This window comes from Oreochromis niloticus, linkage group LG3 (assembly GCF_001858045.2).
Source record: "Oreochromis niloticus isolate F11D_XX linkage group LG3, O_niloticus_UMD_NMBU, whole genome shotgun sequence".
NCBI classification, from domain to species: domain Eukaryota; kingdom Metazoa; phylum Chordata; class Actinopteri; order Cichliformes; family Cichlidae; genus Oreochromis; species Oreochromis niloticus.
Window position 1 is genome coordinate 63,389,957 of NC_031967.2, and position 27,896 is coordinate 63,417,852.

A 27,896-nucleotide genomic window follows, 5' to 3' on the forward strand; every position below is an offset into this window, starting at 1 on the left:
TGCTTTACATTTTATTACTGGCTTTGGAAATCGTCTACATCATTGTTCTTTGTATGCTGCTGCTAAATGTTCATCTTTGTATATTCGCAGACTTTCCCATGTGTTGATCTTTATCTGGTTCCCTCTTATTTATATGTTTATATGTGTAAAACCCACAACCAACACAGCCTTTGTTCTCACAATATCACACAACTGATTGCCCCAAAAATCAGAACAGAATTAGGAAAAAAGGCTTTTAAATACGCTGCCCCTGTTTCCTGGAATTATCTGCCGAAGGAACTGAAATTATTAGAATTGGTTACCTTGGGGGAGTTTAAGTCCATCTTAAAGGAACAAGAGAATAAGTCTTTTACTCAGTGTGATTGTTGTCACCCTTAATTGATCTCTTATTGTATATTTTTAATATGTTTGCAAGGGATATTGAATTTGTTTTAAATGTTATGTATTTATGTGGTACATGTGTTTTGACTTTTGTTGCCATGATGACAGGTCTCTCTTGGAAATACGATTTTCAATCTCAATGAGATTTTTACATGGAAATAAAAGACTAATAAAAATAAAAAATAGTATGCTGCTATTAAGAGGTCAACGCAGCAATGCAACGAATGACAGTTTTCTTCAAATTTCCATAATAAGGTGACTTTCTCTCATAAAAGACGTTCAACATATATTTCATTGCCCATTTCCATATTCTGTATTTATATATGTGTATATATGTATGCTATTTATGCTTACTTTCATATTCTTTTTTCCAATTTTTATATTCTTATTTCTTTACTATAAAAAATTTATGTAGGTGTTCTTAGAGGAGGTTAGAGGAACCTAACCATGGAATTATTTTTAAAAAATCTATTTGCATTATTTCACATGCAATAATTTCTTGGAAAGAAATGATCGTTGTGTATGTTTTCATGCCAGAAGAACTCACTCATGAACACTGGATAACATTTAGTTTTTCAATATTGTATTCGCAAGAATTTAGCCCCACCCGTCAGATTTAAAAATGTATTTTGGAAAACTTAAAGTTGTATCACTTTCATTGAGTTTCATTTCGTAACAGATGTATGGAGTTTTGACAAAGCAGTGTAGTTCACAGAAATTGATCCCCAATATCTAAATATGATTTACTGAACTGGCGTGAAATACACAGTGTGCGTCAAACATTAACCCCAGGAGTAATTCAAAGCCAGAACATGTGCTGTTTTATGTGAAAACTGGGAGGACTCTTTAAAGTGCTCCTGTGTAGGGATGGGTACCGGTGTCCGGTGCTCGTTCTGACATAAACGGTAGTAACCAGACCGAAAAGCAGCGCACATTTCGGTGCTTTATTTTGGTGCTTTTTTTTTCTTTCCGAGATGTCATACACTTCAGATTCTAGCCAATCATTTTACCTTTGCAAGGATAGTAGGCGGGCCCAGGTAGGTACATTCTTTTAGAGCAGAGCTACAGATTAAAAATACCGAAGGCGAAGCGGTCAAAAGTCTGGCTGTACTTCACAGCAAAAGATGCAAACTCAGCAGCCTGCAACAAGTGCTTTAAGCTGATACTGTGATACTGTCAAAGGAGGTAACACCTCAAATCTGATGAAACACCTGGTGGCGCATAGCGTTTTTTTAAAAAGCTGAGACATGCACAGTATTTGATAGCTTGCTGCAAGACCTCACACCGAGCTTATCTACTGCGGGTGTGGTGCCTGTTATCGGACCTGGAGTTAGCAACATCCCCCAAAAACCCGAAGAGGAGAGTCTTGGCCCCTAGCCCTGCCAGTGTAGCAGAAATGATGACGGATGATGATGGCAGCAGCAGCCGTTCTTCTCTGCGTGAGTAGCTTAATGTTGTTTGTGTGTAATTTACGTTGAGTACGCTAACCACGTTATTACATTAATGCATGTAAGGTGAACTAGCAAACAGTCGTAGTTACATGTGGCTGTCTTCTTGTTTGATGGCAGATACTAACTTCACCCTGGCCAAAAAGGCTAAAATGACCCCCCCAAAAAAGTGAAAAACATCTAAACATGAGAGGTTTTTGGACAAATTTGTGATTTTTGTTCATTGCTTAAGCACTGCTTCCAGCCAAGAGTGATACCATATATGCCCTATAGCTGCAGAAAAGGCTAACATAGTCATCTTTTTACAACCTCGTCACCAATCACTAAGTAGACTGAATTGTCTGACCCTGAAACCAGAAGAGGATCTTTCTCTCTCTTTAGATTCATTGTGATCCAGTGATTTCAGTCCTGCATGATCAGGCTGATGTTTGCACAGAGCAGATAATGAAGTGAATGTTTTTGCACATTGGTAACAGTGAAACAGTTTATTTACAGTGTGGAATCGTTTGTGTTCGGAGTATGAACTGAGATTCCTGAAGCTCTTGTCACACTGGTCACAGCTGAAGTTCACTTCCATGTGCGTATGTTCATGTTTGTTATGATGACCTGATTGTGAGAAGCTTTTGTCACAGTGTCTGCACTTGTATGGTGTCTCTCCTGTGTGGATTCCCGTATGCTTTTTCTTTAAGCTCACGTGCAGTGGTGAAGGATGACCCACACTGGTCATATATGTACTTCTTGACCCCACTTTGGAAGAGTTCATGTATTTTTAATGTACTTGGTGTGTGGAAGCCTCTCCCACATTCTTTGCAGTAGTTCATTTTGCCTCCAGTGTGTCTACGTTGATGTGGTTTTAGGTCCCGTTCATGATTGAAGGTTTTTCCACAAAGGTCAAAGAGAAACTCTTTCCCACCACCACAGTGACAACAGGGTTGAGAAATGGATCCATGTGCTTTGCTCCGCTTCTAAACAAAGACATTATAAATCAGGGAATTCCTTCAACGTTTTTATCCTGAACGTCGCCTGAAATAAAGAGCATCTCTGCCAACGTCCAATTACGTTTTACTGTTTACATTATAACACTCAGCTTACTGAGCGAAAATGAGTCTTCATTTTTCCAAACAGTTCATTCAGTATAACTCCATAAGTTTACTGATCAGACTTTTTCCAAACAATCAGGTTAAAATTACAAGATAAAGATAAATACATCCTCACAGTAACTGCACTTCTAGAGTTACTTTCTGGTGTGGATCTGTTGGTGTTTTTTCAGCTGATGTGGAGCTTTAAAAGTCTTCTCACACAGGTCACATTTATAAGGTCTCTCCTCAGTGTGGCTAAACATGTGTTGTTGTAACTGTGAATCTGTTGTAAATGGTTTCCCACACTGATCACAGCAGTAAACATCATTTCCAGTGTGAATCCGCAGGTGAATATTTCGGTAGTGTTTGTTGCTGAAACTTTTTCCACAAAAGTCGCAGCTGTACGCCTTAATTCCAGAGTGGGTAACTAGATGCCTCTGTAAGTCGCTATTTAGAGCAAAAGCCTTACCACACAATTCACAGCTGTAAGATTTAACTCCACTGTGGATGAGTTGGTGTTTTCTTAAGGTTTGAGCCTGGGTAAAAGACTTTCCACACAACTCACAGCTGTAAGGTTTAAATCCACTGTGGATGAGTTGGTGTCTTTTTAAGTTTCCAGCCCGGGTAAAAGACTTTCCACACAACTCACAGCTGTAAGGTTTAAATCCACTGTGGATGAGTTGGTGTGTTTTTAAGCCTCCAGCCTCGGTAAAAGACTTTCCACACAACTCACAGCTGTAAGGTTTAAATCCACTGTGGATGAGTTGGTGTCTTTTTAAGTTTCCAGCCCGGGTAAAAGACTTTCCACACAACTCACAGCTGTAAGGTTTAACTCCACTGTGGATGAGTTGGTGTTTTTTCAAGTGTCCAACCTGTGTAAATGACTTTCCACACACATTACAGCTGTAAGGTTTAACTCCACTGTGGATGAGTTGGTGTTTTTTCAAGTGTCCAGCCTGGGTAAAAGACTTTCCACACAAGTCACAGCTGTAAGGTTTAACTCCACTGTGGATGAGTTGGTGTTTTTTCAAGTGTCCAGCCTCGGTAAAAGACTTTCCACACAAGTCACAGCTGTAAGGTTTAACTCCACTGTGGATGAGTTGGTGTTTTTTCAAGTGTCCAGCCTGGGTAAAAGACTTTCCACACAAGTCACAGCTGTAAGGTTTAACTCCACTGTGGATGAGTTGGTGTGTTTTTAGGCTTCCAGCCTGGGTAAAATCCTTCCCACACTCATCACAACTGTAGGTTTTTTCTCCCTTTCTTCTGTGAGGTTTGTCGGCCTCCTGAGAGCGCTGACTTGTTGCTCCATGTTGGTCCTGCAGTGACAGAGATACAAACAGAGGCAGTGAGTGAAATGCAGTCATGGAACAAACTGAAACTCCCTCCATCAGTGGAATTCAACATGTCAACAAACACATTGTAGGTGTGTTACCACCACCTTCTGGTGGCAGTATCACATTACAATGATGTGACTAGGGATGTACAGATCCCGATACTGGTATCGGGTATCGGGGCCGATACTGTAAAATGTGTGCGTACTCGTACTCGTAAAAGTTAACCAATACCATGAACCGATACTTATGTAGCACGGATGGGAATTTGGGAGTAGATAATCATAATTCCCATGGACTTGAACGGCACATAAGGTGTTCACAGTTCACAGAAGAGAACGGCATGGAGAGATGCACGAGGTCAGCTGAACCAAAGTGAGAGACTCGGCTAGTTTTACTGAGGTTAACTTGCACAAAAGAGTGTGTGACTAGAAAGCTAACCGTGTGAGAGCTTCGCAACAGAGTGTGGGTGAAGTGACTTTTTGTTTCAACGGTCGCACCACCGTCCGTGGAAAACTGTGTTTCCAGCCATGACCGCCGAGGCTAAAGGCTAGCCCGGACTGCTTGGCTGCGCCACGGAGGCAGCTGCTATGGACTGTCGGAGAGCTGGACAGTGACTGGCTAACGCGCTGTAGCAGAGACAGCATCGGGTCCGCAGGGAGTGGATTTAGTGTGGGACTGGTGAATGGCGACCTACCGAGCAACGGAACTGTAAGTCAGACTTTTGTGCTCTTACTGGGGAGAAGAGGATTTTTCTCCATCGTCCGGCGTGAGCAGCAAACAGGCCTGCAACAAGTGTGAATGTGAGTGTGTGTGGGGCCCATGTGTGAATATTGTATGTTTAGTGGATTTATATAACGTGTTTTGGAGTGTATATTAGTCAGTGAGTGAGTCACTTACCAAAAGGTGATAACATAAGTTGGGTTGTTTAATATAATTTGAAAGGGAATTATTTCATTTATACAGTGTATTTCATTTGGTTAAGGAATTGGAATATCAATATCATAAAAAAGGGATGTGTTGTACAGTATTTGGCTACGTTCACACTGCAGGTCTTAATGCTCAATTCCGATTTTTTGATCAAATCCGATTTTTTTGTCTGCTTGTTCACACTACAAATAAAATGCGACATCAAACGCGCTCTAGTGTGAACGCTCAAAGCGGCCCGCATGCGCAAAAGAAGATATCACACACAACTCGCTCTGTTTAGACCCAGAGCAAACAATATTGTTTGACTGATGGCCCTTAATATAAAGAGTTCGGACTTTATGTTTCCAAATTTTTGCTTTAAGTTATTTTGTTATTTACATAATAATGCAAATAACCTAATAATGATCCTTTTTGCTGTTTTAGAGGAGCGGTGCTTCAAAGGATAGTTGCAGATTTCTGTCAGAATCTGCAGAAAATACAGTAAAAATAAAATGTTCACATTTCTCCAATGTGGTCTTCCTAACAGTTTCACCGGATGGCAAGAAATCGTTCGCGATGTCCTATCGGGTGCTTCTCCGGCGCTGATAATTGGCGTCTGTCTTGTGTCAGTGACGTAAAAGACGGATTTAATGCGACTTGACCGTTCACACAGCAGTCGCTTTCTAAAACATCGGATATGTATCGGATTCAGTACCACATACGAAAGTGACCCAGATCGGATTTGAAAATATCGGATTTGTGCCGTTCACACTGTCACACCAAGATCGGATACGGGTCAAAAAAATCAGATTTGATGCGCTTTCGCCTGCAGTGTGAACGTAGCCTTTGTCTCTGCCCTTACGTTCAGTAAACGTTTCGTTTGTGTTAAAGAGTTGTGTGGGGTCGTTTCTTTACTACCGGTTAAGTTTAACTTGTGTGTGGCAGAAGTATCGGTTTTTGTACTCGGTATCGGCAAGTACTCAGATCCAAGTATCGGTATCGGATCGGTTTGAAAAAATTGGTATCGTTGCATCCCTAGATGTGACACAATGAGAGGTATAATTAAAATGACATTATTGAAGAAATATTGATCAATGAAGAAAATCTTTTACGAAATTGCAAGTTCAACTGATGATATTGTTGTTTCAGTGTGTGCTTATAAAATATGATCTTTGTATTTTCTTGTAACTTCTGTGGTTTATGATTTCAATTCAATTCAATGGATAGATAGAGCTGCGTGTCATCTGCATAGCAGTGAAAATTTATGCTATGTCTTCTAATGATGCTGCCTAAGGGAAGCATGTATAATGTAAATAGAATTGGTCCTAGCACTGAACCCTGTGGAACACCATAATTGACCTTAGTGTGTGAAGAGGACTCTCCATTTACATGTACAAATTGGAGTCTATTAGATAGATATGATACAAACCACTGCAGTGCAGTACCTGTAATACCTACAGCATGTTCTAATCGCTCTAATAGGATATTATGGTCAACAGTATCGAACGCAGCACTGAGGTCTAGCAGGACAAGCACAGAGATGAGTCCACTGTGAGAGGCCATAAGAAGATGGTAAATGGCCTGTATTTATATAGCGCTTTTTATCATTTGTAACCTTCACTAAAGCTGTTTCTGTGCTGTGATGAGCTCTGAAACCTGACTGAAACTCTTCAAATAAGCCATTCCTCTGCAGATGATCTGTTAGCTGTTTGACAACTACTCTTTCAAGGATTTTTTTTTTCTTTTTTGCCTGTCTCATTTGGTTCTTTAGCCGTCAGAATTGTTGTCTGAAGATCAACAAGGATACCAAATGGATTTATTTTGCCAAATGGATCATCATGGCATTGCCGTATTGGTCCATTAGATCAAACTTTGTTGTTATTATTTATTTTATTTTCAGTTGTTACAGATGGGACAGACATGACTGGGGGATAGGAAAGGGAGAAAGAAAGAGAGGAAGGAAAAGAAAAACAGAAGGGAAAAGGGACAGTGAGAAAGGGCACTTACAAAGACAAAGAGAAAAAAAAATCTCCTGGATCACCTGTTGAGAGAAAAAGAAGAGAAGACAAGCAAAAAAAAAAAAACCAAACAAAAACAAAGCAACATACTAAACACAACACCATCACGTTAATCTAGCTAAGTGTGAACAGCAGTAAATGCTAAATATTGAAAGTTGTTGTGCAGCACGCAGGACAGACAGCGCACAATGTGCTTTGAAGTAGCAGCTAAGAAAGGTGTAGTTTATGTCTACGAACAGTGAACACCCGTGTGCACACCTGTGTGGATCAACGCGCTTGTATACAAAAGGTTTCCCCATGTAACGGTCTGCTAGAGGGTGTGGAGGCCCATAGCCCCGTCCCCCAGGGCATGAAGCAGGCATGGAGGAGATCCAGGCTCCAGACATCCAGAGGCCCCAGAGTGCGAGAGCCCAAGGAGTACCACCGGAGGGGCATCCGTGCCACCTTCCTGGGAAGGGCTGAGGAGATCCCCAGACGAGGGGGTCACCCAGTAGCCACGGAGCAGAAGCCAGAGGGGGCTGCACTGGCGTGCCCGCCGGCTCTGCCGGCAGCCAGCTGTGCCAGAGTGAACCAAGTTGCAGGCCCCGAGGCCGGAGGCCCGAGCGCCCCCTTTGCCCCGGAAGAGGCCTGACCGAGCGACAGGCACCAGGCCCCGCCAAGTAGCCACCGAGAGTGAGCTGGTGCATACCTGAGCGCCCAGCCCCGGACACCAAGAACCACCAATGCACCAACCCCTGAGGGCATCAGTTACCAGCAGGGAGTGTGGTGAGGGGAGATAGGCCTCCACACTTGGAGGGCCTGGGAGTTCCCAGGGAGGTGGAGTCTAAGACCCGACCTGACATATAGGCTACGTTCACACTGCAGGCGAAAGCGCATCAAATCCGATTTTTTCGCCCCTATGCGACCCGTATCCGATCTTGGTATGACAGTGTGAACGGCACAAATCCGATATTTTCAAATCCGATCTGGGTCACTTTCGTATGTGGTACTGAATCCGATACGTATCCGATGTTTTAGAAAGCGACTGCTGTGTGAACGGTCATGTCGCATTAAATCCGTCTTTTACGTCACTGACACAAGACAGACGCCAATTATCAGCGCCGGAGAAGCGCCCGATAGGACATCGCGAACGATTTCCTACCATCCGGTGAAACTGTTAGGAAGACAACGTTGGAGAAATGTGAACATTTTATTTTTACTGTATTTTCTGCAGATTCTGACAGAAATCTGCAACTATCCTTTGAAGCACCGCTCCTCTAAAATAGCAAAAAGGATCATTATTAGGTCATCTACATTATTATGTAAATAACAAAATAACTTAAAGCAAAAATCTGGAAACATAAAGTCCGAAGTCTTTATATTAAGGGCAATCAGTCAAACAATATTGTTTGCTCTGGGTCTAAACAGAGCGCGTTGTGTGTGACATCTTCTTTTGCGCATGCGGGCCGCTTTGAGCGTTCACACTAGAGCGCGTTTGATGTCGCATTTTATGTGTAGTGTGAACAAGCAGACAAAAAAATCGGATTTGATCAAAAAATTGGAATTGAGCATTAAGACCTGCAGTGTGAACGTAGCCATAGACACAGACAAACAAGCACACACAGACATAAACATGCTTTCCCACCCTCAAGCCCATCCCAACCTCCACATCAACCACAATAGCGAAGGTAGGACCAAACCATGACCCCCCACCTCCAGTAGGTGATGAAGCCGATCAAAGGAGCCCAAAGGGATTGATCAAATGTGGTGGCAGAGGCTGTATCAAGACTAATGTGATCTATTAGATGGTTTTTATATTGATTAGAATTAAGATTATTTTTATTTTTCCAGTTAAGGAGGACCGTTTTCTTGGCAATGCATAGGGCTGTAAAAACAATGTGGGCTGTGTTTATTTCTGCAGTGACCTCATCCAAGTTGCTCAGCAAGCACACTAAAGGGGAGGCTGGAATGTTAAATTTCAGACACTTTGATAAGTCTTCACATATCTCACGCCAAAACTTCTGCACTGGTGGACAGAACCAAAGGGCGTGGATGTAATTGTCTGGTGTATTGCCTTGACAGTGTGAGCAGTTGTTGGAAGATGTAAAGCCCATCTTGAACATCCGATGACCTGTATAGTGCACTCTATGTAGTATTTTGTATTGTATTAATTGCAGACTGGGATTTTTAAGCAATTTAAAGGTTTTTAAGCATACCTGAGACCAGAAGTTTTGGTCTAAGCTTACTGATAAATCTGCTTCCCACTTTGCAATAGGAAGGGATATTGATTCATCTATTTTAGAAAGTGTTCTGTATATTTTAGATAATAATTTGGGGGATTTAAGAGTAAGAAAGTGTACCGCACTTGGTGGTGTTTGTAATTCAGCTTGACTGAGGTTAAATCTCTTTTTTACTATGGATTTAATTTGTTGATATTCTAAAAATCTTTTCTTGTTGATCCCATATTGTGTAACTAGTCTGACAAATGGAATAAATTCTGTTCCCTCTAATATATGTTCTAAGTATTTAATTCCTTTACAACTCCATTCTGGAAAATTAATCATATTATTGTTTTGTAATATGTCAGGGTTATTCCAGATAGGTGTACGTTTGCATGGCATTAATGAGGACGCTGTCATTTTTAGAAACTCCCACCATGCTGTCAGAGAAGAGCTGATGTTGATGCTTTTAAAGCATTCATGTCTTTTGATGTTTGAGCTGATAAATAGTAGGTCTGAAATTTCTAGATTATTACATAGTGCCTGTTCTACATCTAGCCAGGGCTCATCTAAGAAGCTGTGTTTAAACCATCTAGAGATGAACTGAAGCCTGTTGGCTAAAAAATAGTGATTCAAGTTAGGCAGATCTAATCCTCCTTTATCCTTGGTCCTTTGTAATGTTTTTAAGGATTTTTGATATGAAAGGAAGGTTGGAGATTGGCCTATAATTAGCTAAGACTGATGGGTCTAGAGATAACTTTTTAAGTAAAGGTTTAACTACAGCCAGCTTGAAGGCCTGTGGTACATAGCCGATTATAGAGATAGGTTGATCATATTTAAGATTGAAGCATTAATTAATGGCAGGACTTCTTTGAGCAGTTTTGTAGGAATGGGGTCTAAAAGACACGTTGATGGTTTGGAGGAATTAATTATTGAAGTTAACTCAGAAAGATCAATTGGAGAAAAAGAGTCTAACTTAACATTGATGGTACTAAAAGTAGCTGTAGATAATATTACATCTGTGGGATGATTATTGGTAATTTTTTCTCTAATGATAAAAATTTTATTTGTGAAGAAGTTCATGAAGTCATTACTAGTTAACGTTAAAGGGATTGTTGGCTCAGTAGAGCTCTGACTTTTTGTCAGCCTGGCTACAGTGCTGAAGAGAAACCTGGGGTTCTTATTTTCTTCAATCAGTGACGAATAGTAAGATGTTCTGACTTTGCGGAGGGCTTTCTTATAAAGCAGCAAACTATTTCTCCAGGCTAAATGATGATCCTCTAAATTTGTGACACGCCATTTCCTCTCCAGCTTACGAGTTATCTGCTTTAGGCTACGTGTTTGAGAATTATACCACGGAGTCAGGTACTTCTGATTTGAGGCCTTAGTTTTCACAGGAGCTACAGTATCCAGAGTCATACGTAGTGAGGAGGTAAAATTATTAACAAGATAATCGACCTCTGTTGGAGTAGTGTTCAGATAGCTGCTCTGCTCTATGTTGGTACAGGGCATTGAAGATGATAACAGTGGGTGGATTATATTCTTAAACTTAGTTACAGCACTTTCAGAAAGACATCTACTTTGATAAAGTCTACTCTCCGCTGCTGTGTAATCAATTATTGTAAATGTAAATGTTATCAGGAAATGATCAGACAGCAGAGGGTTTTCAGGAAACACTGTTAAATGTTCAGTTTCTATGTCATATGTTAAAACAAGATCAAGAGTGTGATTAAAGTGGTGGGTGGGTTCTTTTACATTTTGAGAGAAGCCAATTGAGTCTAATAACAGATTAAATGCCATGTTGAGGCTGTCATTTTTAGCATCTACATGGATGTTAAAATCACCCACAATAATTATTTTATCTGAGCTGAGCACTAAATCAGATAAAAAGTCTGAGAAATCAGAGAGAAACTCTGTGTAAGGCCCAGGTGGACGATAGATGATAACAAGTAAGACTGGTTTCTGAGTTTTACAGCTGGGGTGGACGAGGCTAAGCATCAGGCTTTCAAATGAATTAAAAGTCTGTCTTGGTCTTTGGTTAATTAATAGGCTGGTGTGAAAAATTGCTGCCACACCGCCCCCTCAGCCTGTGCTTCGAGGTTTCTGGTAGTTAGAATGACTCGGGGGTGTTGATTCATTTAAACTAACATAATCATCTGGCTGCAACCAGGTTTCTGTAAGGCAGAGTAAATCGATTTGTTGATCAATTATTAAGTCATGTACTAACAGAGACTTGGAGGAGAGAGACCTAATATTTAATAATCCACATTTCACTGTTTTACTCTTTGGTTCAGATGGTCAAAGGACACTCCCACTGGGTTTAAATCTGGGACTCTCGGCCATTTGACCTTAGAACTGAAGAAGCTTCTCGGATGAGAGGTGAAACGTCTTCAAGCAACTTAAAGAAGTCCAGACGCTTTTCTTTGCAAACTCCTTTGACTACGATGACCTGGATGACTGAGAACCTTCACAGACACTTTGGTTCAGATGTGGATACTGTATTGTTCTTTCTTTGTGATTTTTTATGTTTAAATTGTTTATTGCTGGTTTTTAGTTTGTATTTTGTCTGTTTGGGAGCTGACACAGTCTCAATGGAGATGGGTTTTTGGGGGGGTAGCAGGAGGAGAGAAGCTGCAGAGAGGCGTGTAAGACTGCAACTCTGCTTCCTGGTCCCAACTCTGCATAGTCATATTTTGAGGGGTTTAATAAATTGGTCCATATTTCTAGAAATAAGAGCTGCTCCATCCAAAGTGGGATGGATGCCGTCTCTCCTAACAAGACCAGGTTTTTCCTCCAGAAGGTTTGCCAATTATCTATGAAGCCCACATCGTTTCTGGGACACCACTCAGACAGCCAGCAATTTAAGGAGAACATGCGGCTAAACATGTCACTCCTGGTCTGATTGGGGAGGGAACCAGGAGAAAACTACAGAGTCCGACATTGTTTTGGCAAAGTTACACACCGATTCAATATTGATTTTAGTGACCTCCGATTGGCGTAACCGGGTGTCATTACTGCCGACATGAATTATGATCTTACTGTATTTACGTTTACCCTTAGCCAGCAGTTTTAAATTTCCTTCAATGTCGCCTGCTCTGGCCCCTGGAAGACAATTGACTATGGTTGCCGGTGTCTCTAGCTTCACATGTCTGAGAACAGAATCACCAATTACCAGAGTTTGACCCCCGGCGGGTGTGTCGCCAAGTGGGGAAAAACGGTTAGACACATGAACAGGTTGGTGGTGTACCTGGGGCTTCTATTTAAGACTATGCTTCCTCCTCACCGTCACCCAGCCGCCCTCTTTCCCCAGCTGCTTGGGGTCTGCCGGGGAACAGCTAGCGGGGCCTACGCTATCTTCGGCTGCACCAGCGACAGGGGCCTGGCTAGCTACGGGTGAATGAAGGCTGCGAAGCCGAGTCTCCAATTCAGTAATCCTGGCCCAGAGCTGCAAATATGCTACATTTATTACAGGTATCATTACTGCTAAAGGAGGCCGAGGAGTAACTAAACATCTGACACAATGAGCAGGAAAGTGCAGGAGGGACAGGTGAAGTAGCCATGGTGCTAACGAGTCGGCTACGAGCTAAGCTAAGTGAGTGAATACTTTGGCTATAAATTAGGTAGTGAGCACACAGAAAGGGTGATTCAGATGAAGCATGTTAAGATTATACCATGAAAAAGGAATGTATCAAAAGATTTAAATTAAACTGCTAAGCAGAAAAGCTACTCAGAAACACCACTGTGTTTGAGCAGGAACAGGAAGTGATACTATACCACAAAGCGAGCGAACACCAAGTGACAGCGCCACCGATTTGAATGTAGATTCTGTATATATGGATGAGCCCAGGATGCAAAAGATAAAGCTGCTGTTAACATGTTTTTAAAAACACACCAGCTGTGCACACAGTTTCAGTAATATTATAACTGTGATATTTTTCTCACCTTTTGTGTTGAAGTCATTGATTGTTTCCTCTGTAGTGGCTGAGCTGAGTCCAAATGGATGAAATTGTTCCTCTGTTGCACCACCAGACTCCTGTTACTCAGCTGGGACACACACACACACACACACACACACACACACACAGAGAGAGAGAGAGAGAGAGATATCTCTATATATCTATCTCTCTCTATATATATATATCTCTATCTCTCTATCTAATATATATATATATATATATATATATATATATATATATATATATATATATATATATATATAGATATGTATATGACAGCATTGCTGTCCAGCTTTGTGTTTATCAAAACTCTTTTTACAAATCCTGCTGGAATACGTCAGGTTACAGCTGCAGTCAAAGCGAGATGGAAATAACTGAACAAGCAAGCGAGCGCTCAGCTTCTCCCAGCATGCTGAGCTAATGATTAGTTGGTGTTTTTCTGCAAACAGTCTCTCACTCTGTCAACGTGTTCACAATAAACTGTGAACACACTTCGCCAATTTCACGGATTTTTGATGGTAGCGACCTTTTGGAGACTTTTACTTCCAGGTGAAGAATGGGACGTCTTTATTTGCGCTGGAAGAAAATAAAATACAGATGCATCTGGAGATCGTCCTATGAAGTCCTATCTGGTTGTTCAGTGATGACGTGACGAATCCTACTTCCGGGCCTAAAGTAGTCTGCATTTAATATGGCTTTTGTGTTGTTAACATGTTTGATGTTTTGTATTTTCTTCTATTTAATCTCAAAAAGCTCCTAAAACAGTCAGTGATCACTGTTGACCTCCCTCGGCTTTTATTACCGCTAATCATTTATTAAAGCTCAGTTTTTAAAACCTTAGGATGTAACTACAGCCCAAGCAGCAGTATATGAATGACTAACCTCGTATTGTGGATGGATTATCTCAGTTGTTCTCCTGACTGAAGTTTGGTCCTTTTACAGCATCCTGCCATGCGATTGCTAGCGATCACGTAGCACATCATTATATACCAGCTAGCCAAACTTCAGTAACCCTACAAATTGCTGTTTAGTTTTCTGTCTTCATTTATGTTGGAAGTGATAACAGAGCTGTACGTTTTTGTAAGGAAGAGGACTCCCTTACTACATTTATTTGTATTATATTATCTGTATAGCACTTTAGAGCACACCTTTCACTTTATTAAAAGCACCTTATCAAGCACTTTATTTAGCATTGCACTTTAAGCATGGATTTGCACAGTAAAACATTTGCACACAAGAAGTTTAAATATTTATTGATTATTTATTGGGAATTTTAAAATCAGTTGGTAGCCTTGATTCAGATCCTGCACAGCTGCTCCTCATCAAGGAATGTGGTGGTTGTCTGTCAGGAGAGAAGAATGGTGATTGAGATTATGATTAAGGTTTACCAGTAAGGAAAACTAATGCAAATGTGTGTGTGTGAAATCTAGGAAGAAAAGTGGCGCAAATAAGTGTTTGTAAGATAATGATTACTCACCTTTCTTGCCTGTGTCCTCTTCAGGGTGTTTGGGCAAATGTTTCCCCGGGGGTCCAGACACCATTTAAAGGTTCCGGGAGAGACCATTGGTTAAGAGAGTGTGGTGAATCTTTTTGTGCTTGGGTTTCTGGGTTTTTATAATATTGGGTTTGGTGTAGAATTAAAGTGTGAAATATTTATTAATATGAAAATGTGAAATGTATTTATGTATTTATTTATTCTAATTGATATATTGTATACTGTGGTGGAAGGTTGGGATTTAAGAATTTACCTAAGAGTGGAATAATGGTTTAGTCTGTGACAGCTGAACATATTTAAGGCTGCTGGTTGTCATTAGAGAGGGATATATAGTGCTGTGAAGAAGCTCGACAAGTGAATTGTTGTAAGGAGAGCTGTATGGGAAATAAATACTTTTGTTCCACTGCACTTGCCTTCGTCCATCTCACTGTGTTTCCAGCCGCTAAGGGCTGCCCTATTACAAGTGGTGTCAGAAGTGTGTCACTCATGCCACAGTGAGAAGATGATGACAAGAGGTGGAAGAAAGCCAGGCCAAGAGGAGCAGCCTGATGAAGGAGTTGGAGCTTCATCTGAGCTAGATGCCATGGCAGCAACAAGCCCTGAGGACAAATTGGAGGAGTTGACAGGGTTGGTGAAATCTCTTATGCGGTCTCAAGCAGCCAGAGACCAAAAGTGGGAGAAGGATTTGTCACGTCAGGAGCAAAGGTGGAAAGGCATGCAGCATCAATTTCAGCAAATCCAGCTACAAGTTAATGCTGTAATTGATAAGCCTAATCCACCAGAGGCGCCAGCGCCCCCTACAACATCTGAAGAACAAGAACATGGATTCAATGGTGAAGACATTCTAGTGGCCAGTGGGTCCAGGTCTTTAATTGAACCAAAACTTTTTCCTCTGTCACCAGAAGATGACATTGAACATTTTCTGACTACGTTTGAAAGAATGGCAAACGTGTGTCGATGGCCCAGAGATGAGTGGGCTATTCGTCTGGTTCCCCTGTTGACAGGTAAAGCCCGCACAGCCTACATTCTTATGGATGTAACAGACTCTGAGAACTATGATAAAGTGAAAGAGGCAATTCTGGCAAAATATGAGATCACTGCTGACACCTACAGATGCCGCTTCAGATCTATGAAAGTTGAACCAGGTGAGACGCCACGTGAACTTTATGTAAGATTGAAAGACCTGTTTTCAAGATGGATTAAACCTGAAAAATCAACTGTAGAAGAAATATCTGAGCAGATAATTCTGGAGCAGTTTTTAAGAATGGTTAACCCAGAGCTGGAAATCTGGATACGTGAGCATGACCCGAAGACGGCAAAGGAAGCAGCTAGCCTCGCAGAGGTTTTCACTTCAGCCAGAAAAGGAAGCAAGAGCACCTACTTCAGCCGGGACACCCACTACGCCCAACCAAGTAAGTCCATTGGGGGTGAACAGGGTTCTGGTCAAGTTCAGGCTAGAAATCTTTCTAGTTCTAGACAGTTCCCTTCCCATAGACCTCACAATGTGAAGAAATCCTTTAAGTCTTCAGTTCAGGATATTAAATGTTATCACTGTCATAACTTTGGCCATACACAACAATTTTGCCCTGCCCTTAAGTCAAAACCATCTCTTTTGTGTGCAGTTCCAAGACCAGCCACAGAGCCAGTAGGAAAGAAAGCTTGTACTGTCCCTGTTTTAATTAATGGGCGCAAAGAGGAAGCTTTGCTTGACTCTGGGTGCTTCCAAACTCTTGTACACTCTAGCATAATTTCAAGAGAAAAGCTAAGTGGGGTTGGGGCTACAATAAGTTGTGTGCATGGAGATGAACACAGGTACCCCACTGCTGAGGTTTACCTGACAGTGGGAGGTCAAACCTACTTGTTAGTGGTAGCTGTGGTTCCCAGTTTGCCATATTCAGTGATACTTGGTAATGACATCCCCACTCTCTTTGATCTAATACATCAGTCAGATTATGACCCTCAAATGAGTGCTGAGAAAGACATTCTAGGTGCTGAATCTGGAGGCTCACTTCCTCTAGATATGACAGTTGAACCATTTAAACCCTGTCATGTAGTCACAAGAGCACAAAGTGCAAAGGAAATGATGCAAGAGCTACCCTCTTTTGAGGAGTCTTTCGAAACAGAGCCAGGGAAGATTAGGAAGTCTAGGGCTCAGAAAAGAAGAGAAAAGTTCAAAGGCTCAGAGGAAAAAGGTACAGCATTGTTTCCTAAGCCAAATAACCAGCTTGAGTTTGATGTTCCCTCAGATTTAGGTGCACTCCAAAGAAGCGACCCTACTCTAAAACCCTGGTTTGAGAAGGTAACAGAGTTAGAGGGGGCTAGTCAAGGTCAGGTAAGCTGTCTTGTAGATACTGTTTACCTAATTAAAGGAGGCATCTTGTACCAGAGAAAGGGGAAGCGCGAAGCTGTAGCACTCCCACAACAGTTCAGAAACAAAGTTATGGATTTGGGTCATTCAATTCCATGGGCAGGTCATATGGCTTTTCACAAAACATTGAATAGGATCAGCAGCCGTTTTGTTTGGCCAGGGATGTATGTCCAGGTTTCTGAGTTTTGCCGTTCCTGTGAAAAATGTCAGTTGACCTCAGGCAAAGGAGTAGCACGAGCCCAGTTGCAACCACTGCCAATTATTGAAACACCATTTGAGAGGCTAGGCATGGATATTGTGGGCCCTTTAGAGAGGAGCTCCACAGGTCATCGCTACATATTAGTCATATGTGATTATGCAACACGGTTTCCTGAAGCCTTCCCACTCAGATCAATTAAAGCCCGTCACATTGCTAATTGTCTGCTGCAGCTTTTCTCTAGGGTAGGCATACCAAGAGAAATTCTGACAGATTGTGGAACGAACTTTCTATCCAAGTTGTTGCAGCAGGTTTATACGCTGTTAGGGATAAAGGGACTTAAGACCACCCCTTATCACCCCCAAACGGACGGGCTAGTGGAGAGATACAACCAGACTCTCAAAAGTATGCTGCGCAAGTTTGTCTCTGACACAGGTGCTGACTGGGATCAATGGCTGCCATACCTTCTGTTCGCCTACCGGGAGGTCCCGCAGGTTTCCACTGGCTTTTCGCCTTTTGAACTTTGTATGGCCGCCAAGTGAGAGGCCCCTGGATCTGCTTAAGGACTGCTGGGAGGACCCCAAAGCAGAGGGCGAAAACATCGCAGCCTACGTCATCACCATGAGAGAGAGGTTGGAGAAAATGGCATCATTGGTGCAAGACAATATGAAAGCTGCACAAAAACATCAAAAGACATGGTATGATCAGAAGGCCAGGGATAGGGTCTTCCTTCCAGGTCAGAAAGTACTGTTATTGCTTCCCACCAGCGATAACAAGCTGCTGACAAAATGGCATGGACCATATGAGATCATCAGACAAGTGAGTAAAGTCACTTATGAACTGAATATGCCAGAAAGAGTTAAGAAATATCAGACATTTCACGTGAACTTGTTGAAGGAATTCCACGGCCGACAAGAGCCGGGCCATCAGTTACTGGTGCGTTCAGTTAAGGATGAGGAGGTGACTGAGAAGTTCTTTCCAACTAACATTCAAGTTTGTGCTTCAGTTGACCTTTCTCATTTGTCTCCTACTGAGCAGGCTGATATTAAACCACTCGTGGACCCACAGCTCTTTCGAGAAACACCAGGCTTCACATCACTGGTTCAGCACAAGATACGGGTGAAGGAGGATGCACCCGTTCGACAAAAGAGCTACAGAATTCCAGAACGGTTGGTGCCAGTGCTGCAGAAAGAAATAAAACTGATGTTGAATCTGGGAATCATTGAAGTGTCAAGTAGTGAGTGGTGCAGCCCAATTGTTTTGGTACCAAAGAAAGATGACACCCTGAGATTCTGTATTGATTTCAGATATTTGAATGCAGTATCCAAGTTTGATCCTTACCCAATGCCCAGGGTGGATGACCTGCTAGAGAGAGTTGGATCAGCAAGGTACATTACGACACTCGATCTGTGTAAAGGATACTGGCAAGTGGCTTTGGCACCAGAAGCGAAAGAGCTGACAGCCTTCAAAACTCCTTTTGGTATGTACCAATTTAAAGTCATGCCATTTGGGCTTCAAGGTGCACCAGCGACATTCCAACGATTAATGGACCATGTACTGAGAGATGTGTCAGCATTCTCTGCAGCATATCTGGATGACGTGGTGGTGTACAGCCAGTCCTGGGATGAGCATGTTAGTCACCTACAGAAGGTGCTACACTCCATCAGAATGGCTGGACTGACTATTAACCCCAAGAAGTGCTCCATAGCCAAGAGAGAAGTGGAGTACTTGGGCTTCGTGGTTGGCTCTGGGAAGATAAAGCCGCAGGTTGGAAAGATTGAAGCAATTCAGTCCTTCCCAGTTCCGACAACAAAAAGGAAGGTGAGAGGTTTTCTTGGTCTAGTAGGCTGGTACAGGAAATTCATACCTTCTTTTGCAGAGCGATCCACTGCACTGAATAATCTCACAAAAGGCTCAGCCCCCAACAAAGTGCGTTGGACAGAAGACTGTGAGCAAGCATTCAGAGACCTCAAGGGAGCAGTTTGCACACCTCCAGTTCTACACAGCCCAGACTTCAACAAGCCATTCATCTTGCAAACTGATGCTTCAGGAGTTGGCCTTGGTGCTGTCCTTCAGCAAGAGGTGGATGGTGAAAGAAGGCCTGTGGTGTTTTTGAGTCGGAAACTACTCGACAGGGAGACGAGGTATTCGACGGTGGAGAAAGAGTGCTTGGCCATGAAATGGGCTATCGCGGCCTTGAGGTATTATCTTCTGGGACGTCACTTCACCCTAGAGACTGATCATCGTGCCCTCCAGTGGTTGAACCGCATGAGGGATGCGAATGCCCGCATTGCAGGATGGTACCTGTCTCTGCAGCCTTATGACTTTACGGTCCACTATAGGCCAGGGAAGTCAAATGTGGTTGCTGACTGTTTGTCTAGGATGACAGAGGACTAAAGCACTTCGTGCTTAGGAGAGGGAGGAGGAAATGTAAGGAAGAGGACTCCCTTACTACATTTATTTGTATTATATTATCTGTATAGCACTTTAGAGCACACCTTTCACTTTATTAAAAGCACCTTATCAAGCACTTTATTTAGCATTGCACTTTAAGCATGGATTTGCACAGTAAAACATTTGCACACAAGAAGTTTAAATATTTATTGATTATTTATTGGGAATTTTAAAATCAGTTGGTAGCCTTGATTCAGATCCTGCACAGCTGCTCCTCATCAAGGAATGTGGTGGTTGTCTGTCAGGAGAGAAGAATGGTGATTGAGATTATGATTAAGGTTTACCAGTAAGGAAAACTAATGCAAATGTGTGTGTGTGAAATCTAGGAAGAAAAGTGGCGCAAATAAGTGTTTGTAAGATAATGATTACTCACCTTTCTTGCCTGTGTCCTCTTCAGGGTGTTTGGGCAAATGTTTCCCCGGGGGTCCAGACACCATTTAAAGGTTCCGGGAGAGACCATTGGTTAAGAGAGTGTGGTGAATCTTTTTGTGCTTGGGTTTCTGGGTTTTTATAATATTGGGTTTGGTGTAGAATTAAAGTGTGAAATATTTATTAATATGAAAATGTGAAATGTATTTATGTATTTATTTATTCTAATTGATATATTGTATACTGTGGTGGAAGGTTGGGATTTAAGAATTTACCTAAGAGTGGAATAATGGTTTAGTCTGTGACAGCTGAACATATTTAAGGCTGCTGGTTGTCATTAGAGAGGGATATATAGTGCTGTGAAGAAGCTCGACAAGTGAATTGTTGTAAGGAGAGCTGTATGGGAAATAAATACTTTTGTTCCACTGCACTTGCCTTCGTCCATCTCACTGTGTTTCCAGCCGCTAAGGGCTGCCCTATTACAGTTTTAATTTGTTTCCAAAACCCCGCAGTCAGGACATGCTATATTGTATTTAGATGGAAGCTAGCGAGCTAACTTCCTGCTAACTTCTAACTCCGTTAAATGTCATAAATTCCATTTTCATGGATGCCTGGATGTTAAACTCAATTGTTACACCTGGTAGAGCAGAACACTGATCATTTTATTAAAGATGAAAGACTTTAGACAGTTTTTCAACTCTCAGTAATGCCACAGTGATCGTTTGATATATAGACCTGCAGCGGAGTTTAGGCCCAGACACCTGTGGCGTGTCCAGCGGGGTGGCCTGGGGGGGCACAGGCCACCCCCCCAACCAGACTGGCCACCCCAGGTGCCACCCCGAAGCCAAAACAATAAAATCCAATGAAATATCAAATGTACAATTATGTTTTCACAGTGAAGCTCAGATATCCGAGTGTAAGTGAATGCAGCATCGGCTTCTGCGCTATGAGCATCATGTTAGCAAAGGTAGGAGAGCCAAGCACGAAAGACAGCATCACAGAAAACAGTGTTTTGGCGAAAGATTAACAGTTTAACATAGCTGGACTGGCCATCCAGCATGGCGGAGCTTCTACGGCAGCTAGCAGGTGGATGAGGGAAGGGTAGGCAGGAGGAGGAGAGACCCGAGGCGGCTGCTGGTCCGAGTGTCAGGTGAACTGAACTTCAGGTAAGAAGTTATGACCTGCAGTCTATCTGGGTCAGATATAAACCAAGTTTAGGTGGAGTTTATTTTCGTTGTGCTGACTTTTTACAGTCAGTTACAATAACTCGTACTGCATAGTAGCTAGCATGACAGAGTTTCTGTACAGCTGGGTGGGTGCTGTGATGTAACTGATGTTGAACTTTATTTTATTCATAAGGTTAGTTTGTAGAGTTGTCAACGGCTCCTTAAAAAATGGAATGGTCCCTCATTCAGAGATAATATTACAGGTTTTGTATTGAGCTGAGAAGGAACACAGTTTGTCCCGAACTTAAGCTAGAATGAAAAAGACACAAAGCTGGAGTTATTGTGTCTTTGCTGCACAGCTGCCTCTTCTTCTCTCATCCTCCCCCCTCCCTCTCCTGTTGCTACTTCAATCATGAGACTGATCAGTGATCAGCTGATCAGCTTTTCTCTTTTGTTTATTTATCGCCCACTTTGCGCCAGAAAGAGGAAACCAGCAGATGTCGTGCTAAACAACAGCAGCACGTTTAAGCTTGATCAGCTGTTGTTAGAATTTATTTAATATTAATTTTTAGTATCAGCTGATGTTTGCTGGAGCCACAGCTGTAAAAGCTGCTGGTCATGATATCGGTTTGGATATGTGGTGAGAGGGAAACATGAAGATGAAACCAGGAGATGTCCTTACTGAATCATCAGAGTAGAGCTGGGTGATATGACCCAAAATTCATATCTCGATATTTTTTGGCTGGATGGCGATATAAGATATATATCTCGATATTTTTTTAAAGCCATAAAGTAAGAACAAAAAGAGAGTTCTTAGTCAAAGCTGTGTCCCAGATGTCACACAGGCACTTTTATTAACATACAGCATAGATGTACATGAAAAAAACTACTCAAAAATAAATTATGAGCATTTATTAAATAATGATGCTCTATAAATAAAAAGAAAACTATGTTGTTTTGTGCATAACAAAGAGCTCACAATTGTGCAGTCAAAATGTAAACTAAAAGACGCTGAGCATAATAACAAAGACAGATTTTACAGCTGCTCTGTTTCCAACTTCTACTGCGTGACTGACAGCCTGGAGTTTGAAATCCGCTTCGTAACCATGTCTCTGAACAGGTGCCATTTATGGTCCTTGTACACACAATACGGTAATATTACGTTGAATATTATCTATATCTATTATATAATATCTGTGTCACTGCACCCTTTTTATCTCCCTCGTGAGTTTCCACAACTTTTTATTACCGTAGTTTACATTCACCCGAAGGCTCATCCCGCCTCCACTTGCAGCATCATTTCAGACGTAGTGCAGAAGCTGCAGGCACTTTCTCCTGACGCACCAAACTTTATAATGGGGGACTTTAACCATGTCTCCCTTAAATCAACTTTGGGCAATCTGTATCAATATGTATCCTGTCCTACCAGACGGGATAAAATGTTGGATCTTTGTTACGGATCGGTGAAGAATGCTTATAAATCCCTCCTGCTTCCTCCTCTGGGATCTTCTGACCATAACTGTGTGCATCTTCTGCTCATCTATAAAACTGTCTTAAAACGAGAGAAGACAAAGACTAGGGATGTTGACATATGGTCAGAAGAATCTGTGCTTACCTTGCAGGAATGTTTTAAGTGTACAGATTGGGAAGTTTTTATTCAGTCTTGTGGAGATGATCTCGACGCTTTGGTGGATGTTACTAGCTCTTATGCAGTATTTTGTAAAGACATGATTATACCCCGTAAGCGCGTTAAAGTCTACGCTAACAATAAGCCACGGGTCACTAAAAGCGTCAAATCTTGTTTAAGGAAAAAGAGACAGGCCTTTAAAGAGGGGGCTGTTACCGATTTTCAGACAGCCACCAAGGAACTGAAAATTGAAATCTTGAAAGCAAAACAGAGCTACAAAAACCTTCTTGGAAGCAAATTTGCTGCAAAAAATTTTGGGTCTGCCTGGACTTGTATGAAAACCATAGCAGGGTTTCAAAATCCCCAGAGCAGTAGTCAGGTCATTTTAGATGGTTGTGATTCAGACAGAGATTTTGCAAATGCTTTAAACATGTTTTATGCTCATTTTAGTTCTTCTGATTTTAGCGAGGATATTTCGGAACTGAAACAGAAACTGAGAGATACTCAGCACTTTATCATTGAACTCAGCGATGTTAAAAAGGCCTTTCATACAGTCAATGTGAACAAGAGCCAGGGTCCTGATAATATTAGTGGCCGCCTAATTAAATCTTGTGCTGATGAACTCAGTCCTATATTTCAGGTTATTTTTTTAACAAATCCTTGCAAACACAACATGTGCCCTCTCTTTGGAAAGAAGCAGTCGTGGTTCCTGTCCCTAAATCTAGTCGTCCAAAAATTCTAAACGACTTCAGGCCTGTTGCCCTCACTTCAGTTGTAATGAAAGTCTTTGAAAAAATCATCAGAAATGTGATTATGAAAGAGACTGAAGGTCAGCTGGATCCAATGCAGTTTGCATATAGGCCCAATACAGGAGTGGAGGACGCACTTTTGACTTTACTAAATCTGATTCTTAAACATGTAGAGAGTAAAGGGACTTTTACAAGACTTCTTTTCATTGATTTTTCTTCGGCTTTTAATACAATACAGCCCCATATTTTAATTAAAAGACTTTTAGAACAGTTTGAAATCAGGCTGGATTTTAGATTGTTTAACTGACAGATCACAAAGAGTGAGAATAAATGGGATTCTGTCTGACCCAGTGTTCTCCTCCACAGGTTTTCCTCAAGGGTGTGTCCTATCGCCCTTATTATTCACTCTCTATACAAATATGTGTCAGGGCAGACATGAAAACAGGGTCATTATTAAATATGCAGATGACTCTGTTATTGTCAGCTTACTGAAAGAGGGTGAAATTAACCACGGTCCAGTCATTGATGACTTTGTTCAGTGGTGTGAGGAGTCTCATCTCCAGCTGAACATATCTAAAACACAAGATATGGTTGTTGATTTTAGGAAACAACAAAATGGGCACGGAGTCATTTTAATTAAAGGTCAGAAAATAGAGCAAGTACAATCATATAAATATCTTGGGACCATAATAAATGAAAAACTGAACTTTGATCAAAATTGCAAATCAGTTTGTAAAAAGTGTCACCAGCACCTTTATTGCCCTAGGAAACTTGTTCATTTCCACATTGACCAAAAAACTTTAACTTTGTTTTATCGTTCTTTTATTGAGTCTGTTTTATCCTTTTGTTTGGTGGCATGGTTCGGTCAGACCTCTGTCACAGAGAAACACTCTCTAAATCAGATAGTGAGATGGTCCAGTGGTCTGATAGGTGAGCCACAGTCTTGTTTAGCCTCCCTGTCCTCTAAACAGGTACAGAGGATAACTTTATCAATCCTTAAAAATGGTTCCCATCCACTAAGGGGTGAATTTCAGCTTCTTCCCTCAGGATGGAGGTTTCTATTTCCGAGATGCAGGACAAAGCGTTATAAAAATAGCTTTGTCCCCGTTGCTGTCACTGAATTAAATAAGAACTGTTTTTGATCCGAAATATTAAAATTACTATATATGTGCCACAGTGAGCTTTATATATTTACTAGGTATGTGTGTTTTTAAAGGGATGCCAAATGCTGTCATTTTTCTGTAAAGCAAATTTACCTTGCCTTTGGGTATAAATAAAGTTACCTTGACCTTGACGCACAGTACGTATTACTCCGCGAGGCTCCTCGGTAGCCGTAATGCTCCGACAATCCATCAAGCGGTGCAGCTCCGTAGCTTACCAAAGTCGAACTAAACCATTTTTTGACAGATTGCTGAGCGCTGTGTATCACATAAAATTGGTTCGCGGTCATCAAGCACAACCAGAATTCATACAAAAGGCGCGCAGTCAACTTTTGAGAAGATGAAAGGATTTCAGGCCGTGCATGGCGTTAGCGTGGCTAGCTCGTTAACACGTTGACGCCGTCCAGCCCCACGCACGGGGCGATGCGCAGTAACTCATTAACGGAGATTTGCCGTGTCCATCTTGTCGCTGCCTGCAGGTGAAGCGATGGGGGAGGAGGGGGAGTTGTGTTCAGTGAAGGAGAGGCGAGGTCGAGTAACGTTGCGTAAAGACAAAAGTGGACGAAAGAGAGGCAAACTTGCGGCTTCGCAACTATAATTATAACGTAACATAGACTATATCGATATAAAGGATATTGTCACATCTTATATCTCGTATAAAAATATATCGATATTTTTTAAAAACTCGATATATCGCCCAGCTCTACATCAGAGCTGAACAGGTGATGGAGAAACAGGTTTACCTTTTAGGTGACATGAATGAGTTGAAGGGAAGTTATGAACTGTTTCTGAGAGACAAATAACACCAGGATCCTTTTCTGAGTAGCTGACAGCTGGTAACTGTGCAGGGGCGGGTATAACAAAGTTATGCCAGGGGGCCAGGTAGGGCATTAACAGGGAAAGGGGGGCACAAAGAAATACTTTTCTTACTTATTCTCATTTAAAATATCTAGCTTTTATTAAATAATTATCTGAATCTTGCGAACAAAGTTTTTATCTGACGTAAAATGTATAGAAATCATACATATACCAACAAGACCGTGTACATCACTGTCACAACAGCGTTTGTTTTCATTCAAAGGCTTCATGGCTTTAATACCTGGTGGGCCGGTCTCTGGTCAAAATGCCCAATTTTTTTGTCCCAGTCCAGCCCTGCAGGTTAATACTGGCAGTGTCACCATGCCAGCTGATTGTATTTCATCATCAGCCAGTGTTGTTCTTTATACATCAATATTACCAAAGTTTATCATAAGGCAGCATAGAAAGTATTTACTTGCTTTCAGGTTTCAGTCAAATGTTAGTCTTTTCATTTGTTTCCCCACTTTTTTCCTGTTTCAAAATCAAACACCAGTTTGTAAGAAGATTATCTTCTTTTTTTTAATAATTTGGCAATTGTATGTTAAAAAAGTTTGTATTTTAATATTCAAAAATGTTTTAGCCCAAAACATATGTGCCCTATATGTCAGTAAAAATACTATGCAAATATTGCTGTCCTTGAATGCTGAGTAAACACTGACAAAGCACTGATTGTATCTCTTGTACTTCATCAACGCAGTATCTAAAAACTTTGCACCGTAGTGGTTAAAACCTCATTCTAATAAGAGTCAAAAGCAAATTCAGTTATTAGGTTTACAGGGTTATTGAATGATGGTTAACTGTTGGTAGAATTTTTTTAACATTATCTGCCAATTACATCTGCCACCCTTCTCCAAATCTGTGCCCCTACCTGGCCCCCCCAACAAAAAATTTCTAGACACGCCACTTCCAGACACGGCTAGTTACGTCAGACCCCCACGCTTGTACCTGTGGCTTCCTGTCCTGGGGGTTGGCTCTTCTCCTGCCCTGCAGACTATTTTTCTGTATGTATTCTTACCCCCTAGCAACCGCCAGATTATAATGTTGCAGACAATCACAAACTCTACAGTCTGTTTAAATCCACTGTATACCAAGCAATCTATTATTCTCAACAGAGATAAACTCAACATAAACTGAACCCACATTTAAGTTAGCTCGATGCTTACCTTTAGATGAGCCCACAAACCGAGAGAAACTCCGTGATGAAGCTGGAAGTCTTTCCAAACAGGAAACAGATCAGGGAGCAGACACCCACGTGATTCACGCTGATCTCAGCTAGTGATGTGTCCTGTGTGTCGAAGCTTCGAATCGTGTGTCGGGTAATCTCGGGGGAGTTTTTGTGAAGCGCGTATCGAGGCTCGCTTTGATTACGTATGCAGTGACGTTCGAGACCTCTCGGGCAGTCCATACCACGTGACTGATTCAGGAACTGTCTCGCCGGTTCGCACCAGATTCGAAATAAATGGGCAGCAAAACACAGCTGATTTCCCATCACGCTGTGTTGTGGAATTACGTACGTGCTACATAGTTACTTGAGCATTTCTTCTTCGATGGAGCCAGCAAGGAAGAGATTTTTTTCCTCTTCTATAAAGTATGCACACAGTAATAAATGTCACAAATGATAAGTACCATAATATAAATAAACAACACTACAGATCCTATAACCTGATATATGCCTTTTAGTTTATTAAAAAGTGAAGCGCCACACAGTTTGTGTCATTATCCAGATGTACATAAGCATGATTACACAGTTATTGGGGTGGGTTTTGATTATCGATTAAAATCGATTCTAGCTTGGATAACGTGATATTGATCCTGAATCGATTATTAATATAAATTTATTTTGCCCGAAACGCCAAATTTCAACAACCACCAAACAGCAGTAAATGAGAGCAGGAACACAGATTCTGCTCATAGATGCAAACACAAAGCGCGGACCTGCTGTTGGATCAGAATCAGTGAGATGTCGCATTTCTCACCCGACGATATTGACCGAACCAGCAGCAAAAGAAGATCCAAACTACGCTTCATATAAACATCGTCATGAATTCCCTCTGACTTTTGCTGTTTTGCTTCCACCAGGATAGAATCACACTTCATGCACAGCTTTCTCTCTCTCTCTCTCACACACACACAC

At 41.6% G+C, this 27,896-nt stretch overlaps 1 protein-coding gene, 3 long non-coding RNA genes and 1 pseudogene across 4 annotated transcripts; 1 reads left to right on the top strand and 4 right to left on the bottom strand.

Moving 5' to 3' along the window:
- Nucleotides 1-27,896, top strand: part of LOC112846316 (zinc finger protein 85-like) — a 241,768-nt pseudogene that overhangs the window by 36,513 nt on the left and 177,359 nt on the right.
- Nucleotides 2,885-4,158, bottom strand: LOC109201370 (zinc finger protein 502-like; the record flags this gene model as incomplete). Its single annotated transcript, XM_025905834.1, has 1 exon — nucleotides 2,885-4,158. A coding segment is annotated over one exon (1,095 nt), but the record flags the coding sequence as incomplete, so codon positions are not given.
- Nucleotides 4,164-27,143, bottom strand: LOC112846327 (uncharacterized). The gene is made up of 3 exons (XR_003219243.1): nucleotides 26,926-27,143; nucleotides 13,307-13,408; nucleotides 4,164-4,224 (listed from the first exon to the last, which is right to left on the bottom strand). It is a non-coding gene; the product is annotated as an uncharacterized LOC112846327 (long non-coding RNA).
- Nucleotides 14,566-16,923, bottom strand: LOC112846341 (uncharacterized). Its single transcript, XR_003219273.1, has 2 exons — nucleotides 14,798-16,923; nucleotides 14,566-14,662 (listed from the first exon to the last, which is right to left on the bottom strand). It is a non-coding gene; the product is annotated as an uncharacterized LOC112846341 (long non-coding RNA).
- LOC112846342 (uncharacterized) lies at nucleotides 19,975-20,698 on the bottom strand. The gene is made up of 2 exons (XR_003219274.1): nucleotides 20,207-20,698; nucleotides 19,975-20,071 (listed from the first exon to the last, which is right to left on the bottom strand). It is a non-coding gene; the product is annotated as an uncharacterized LOC112846342 (long non-coding RNA).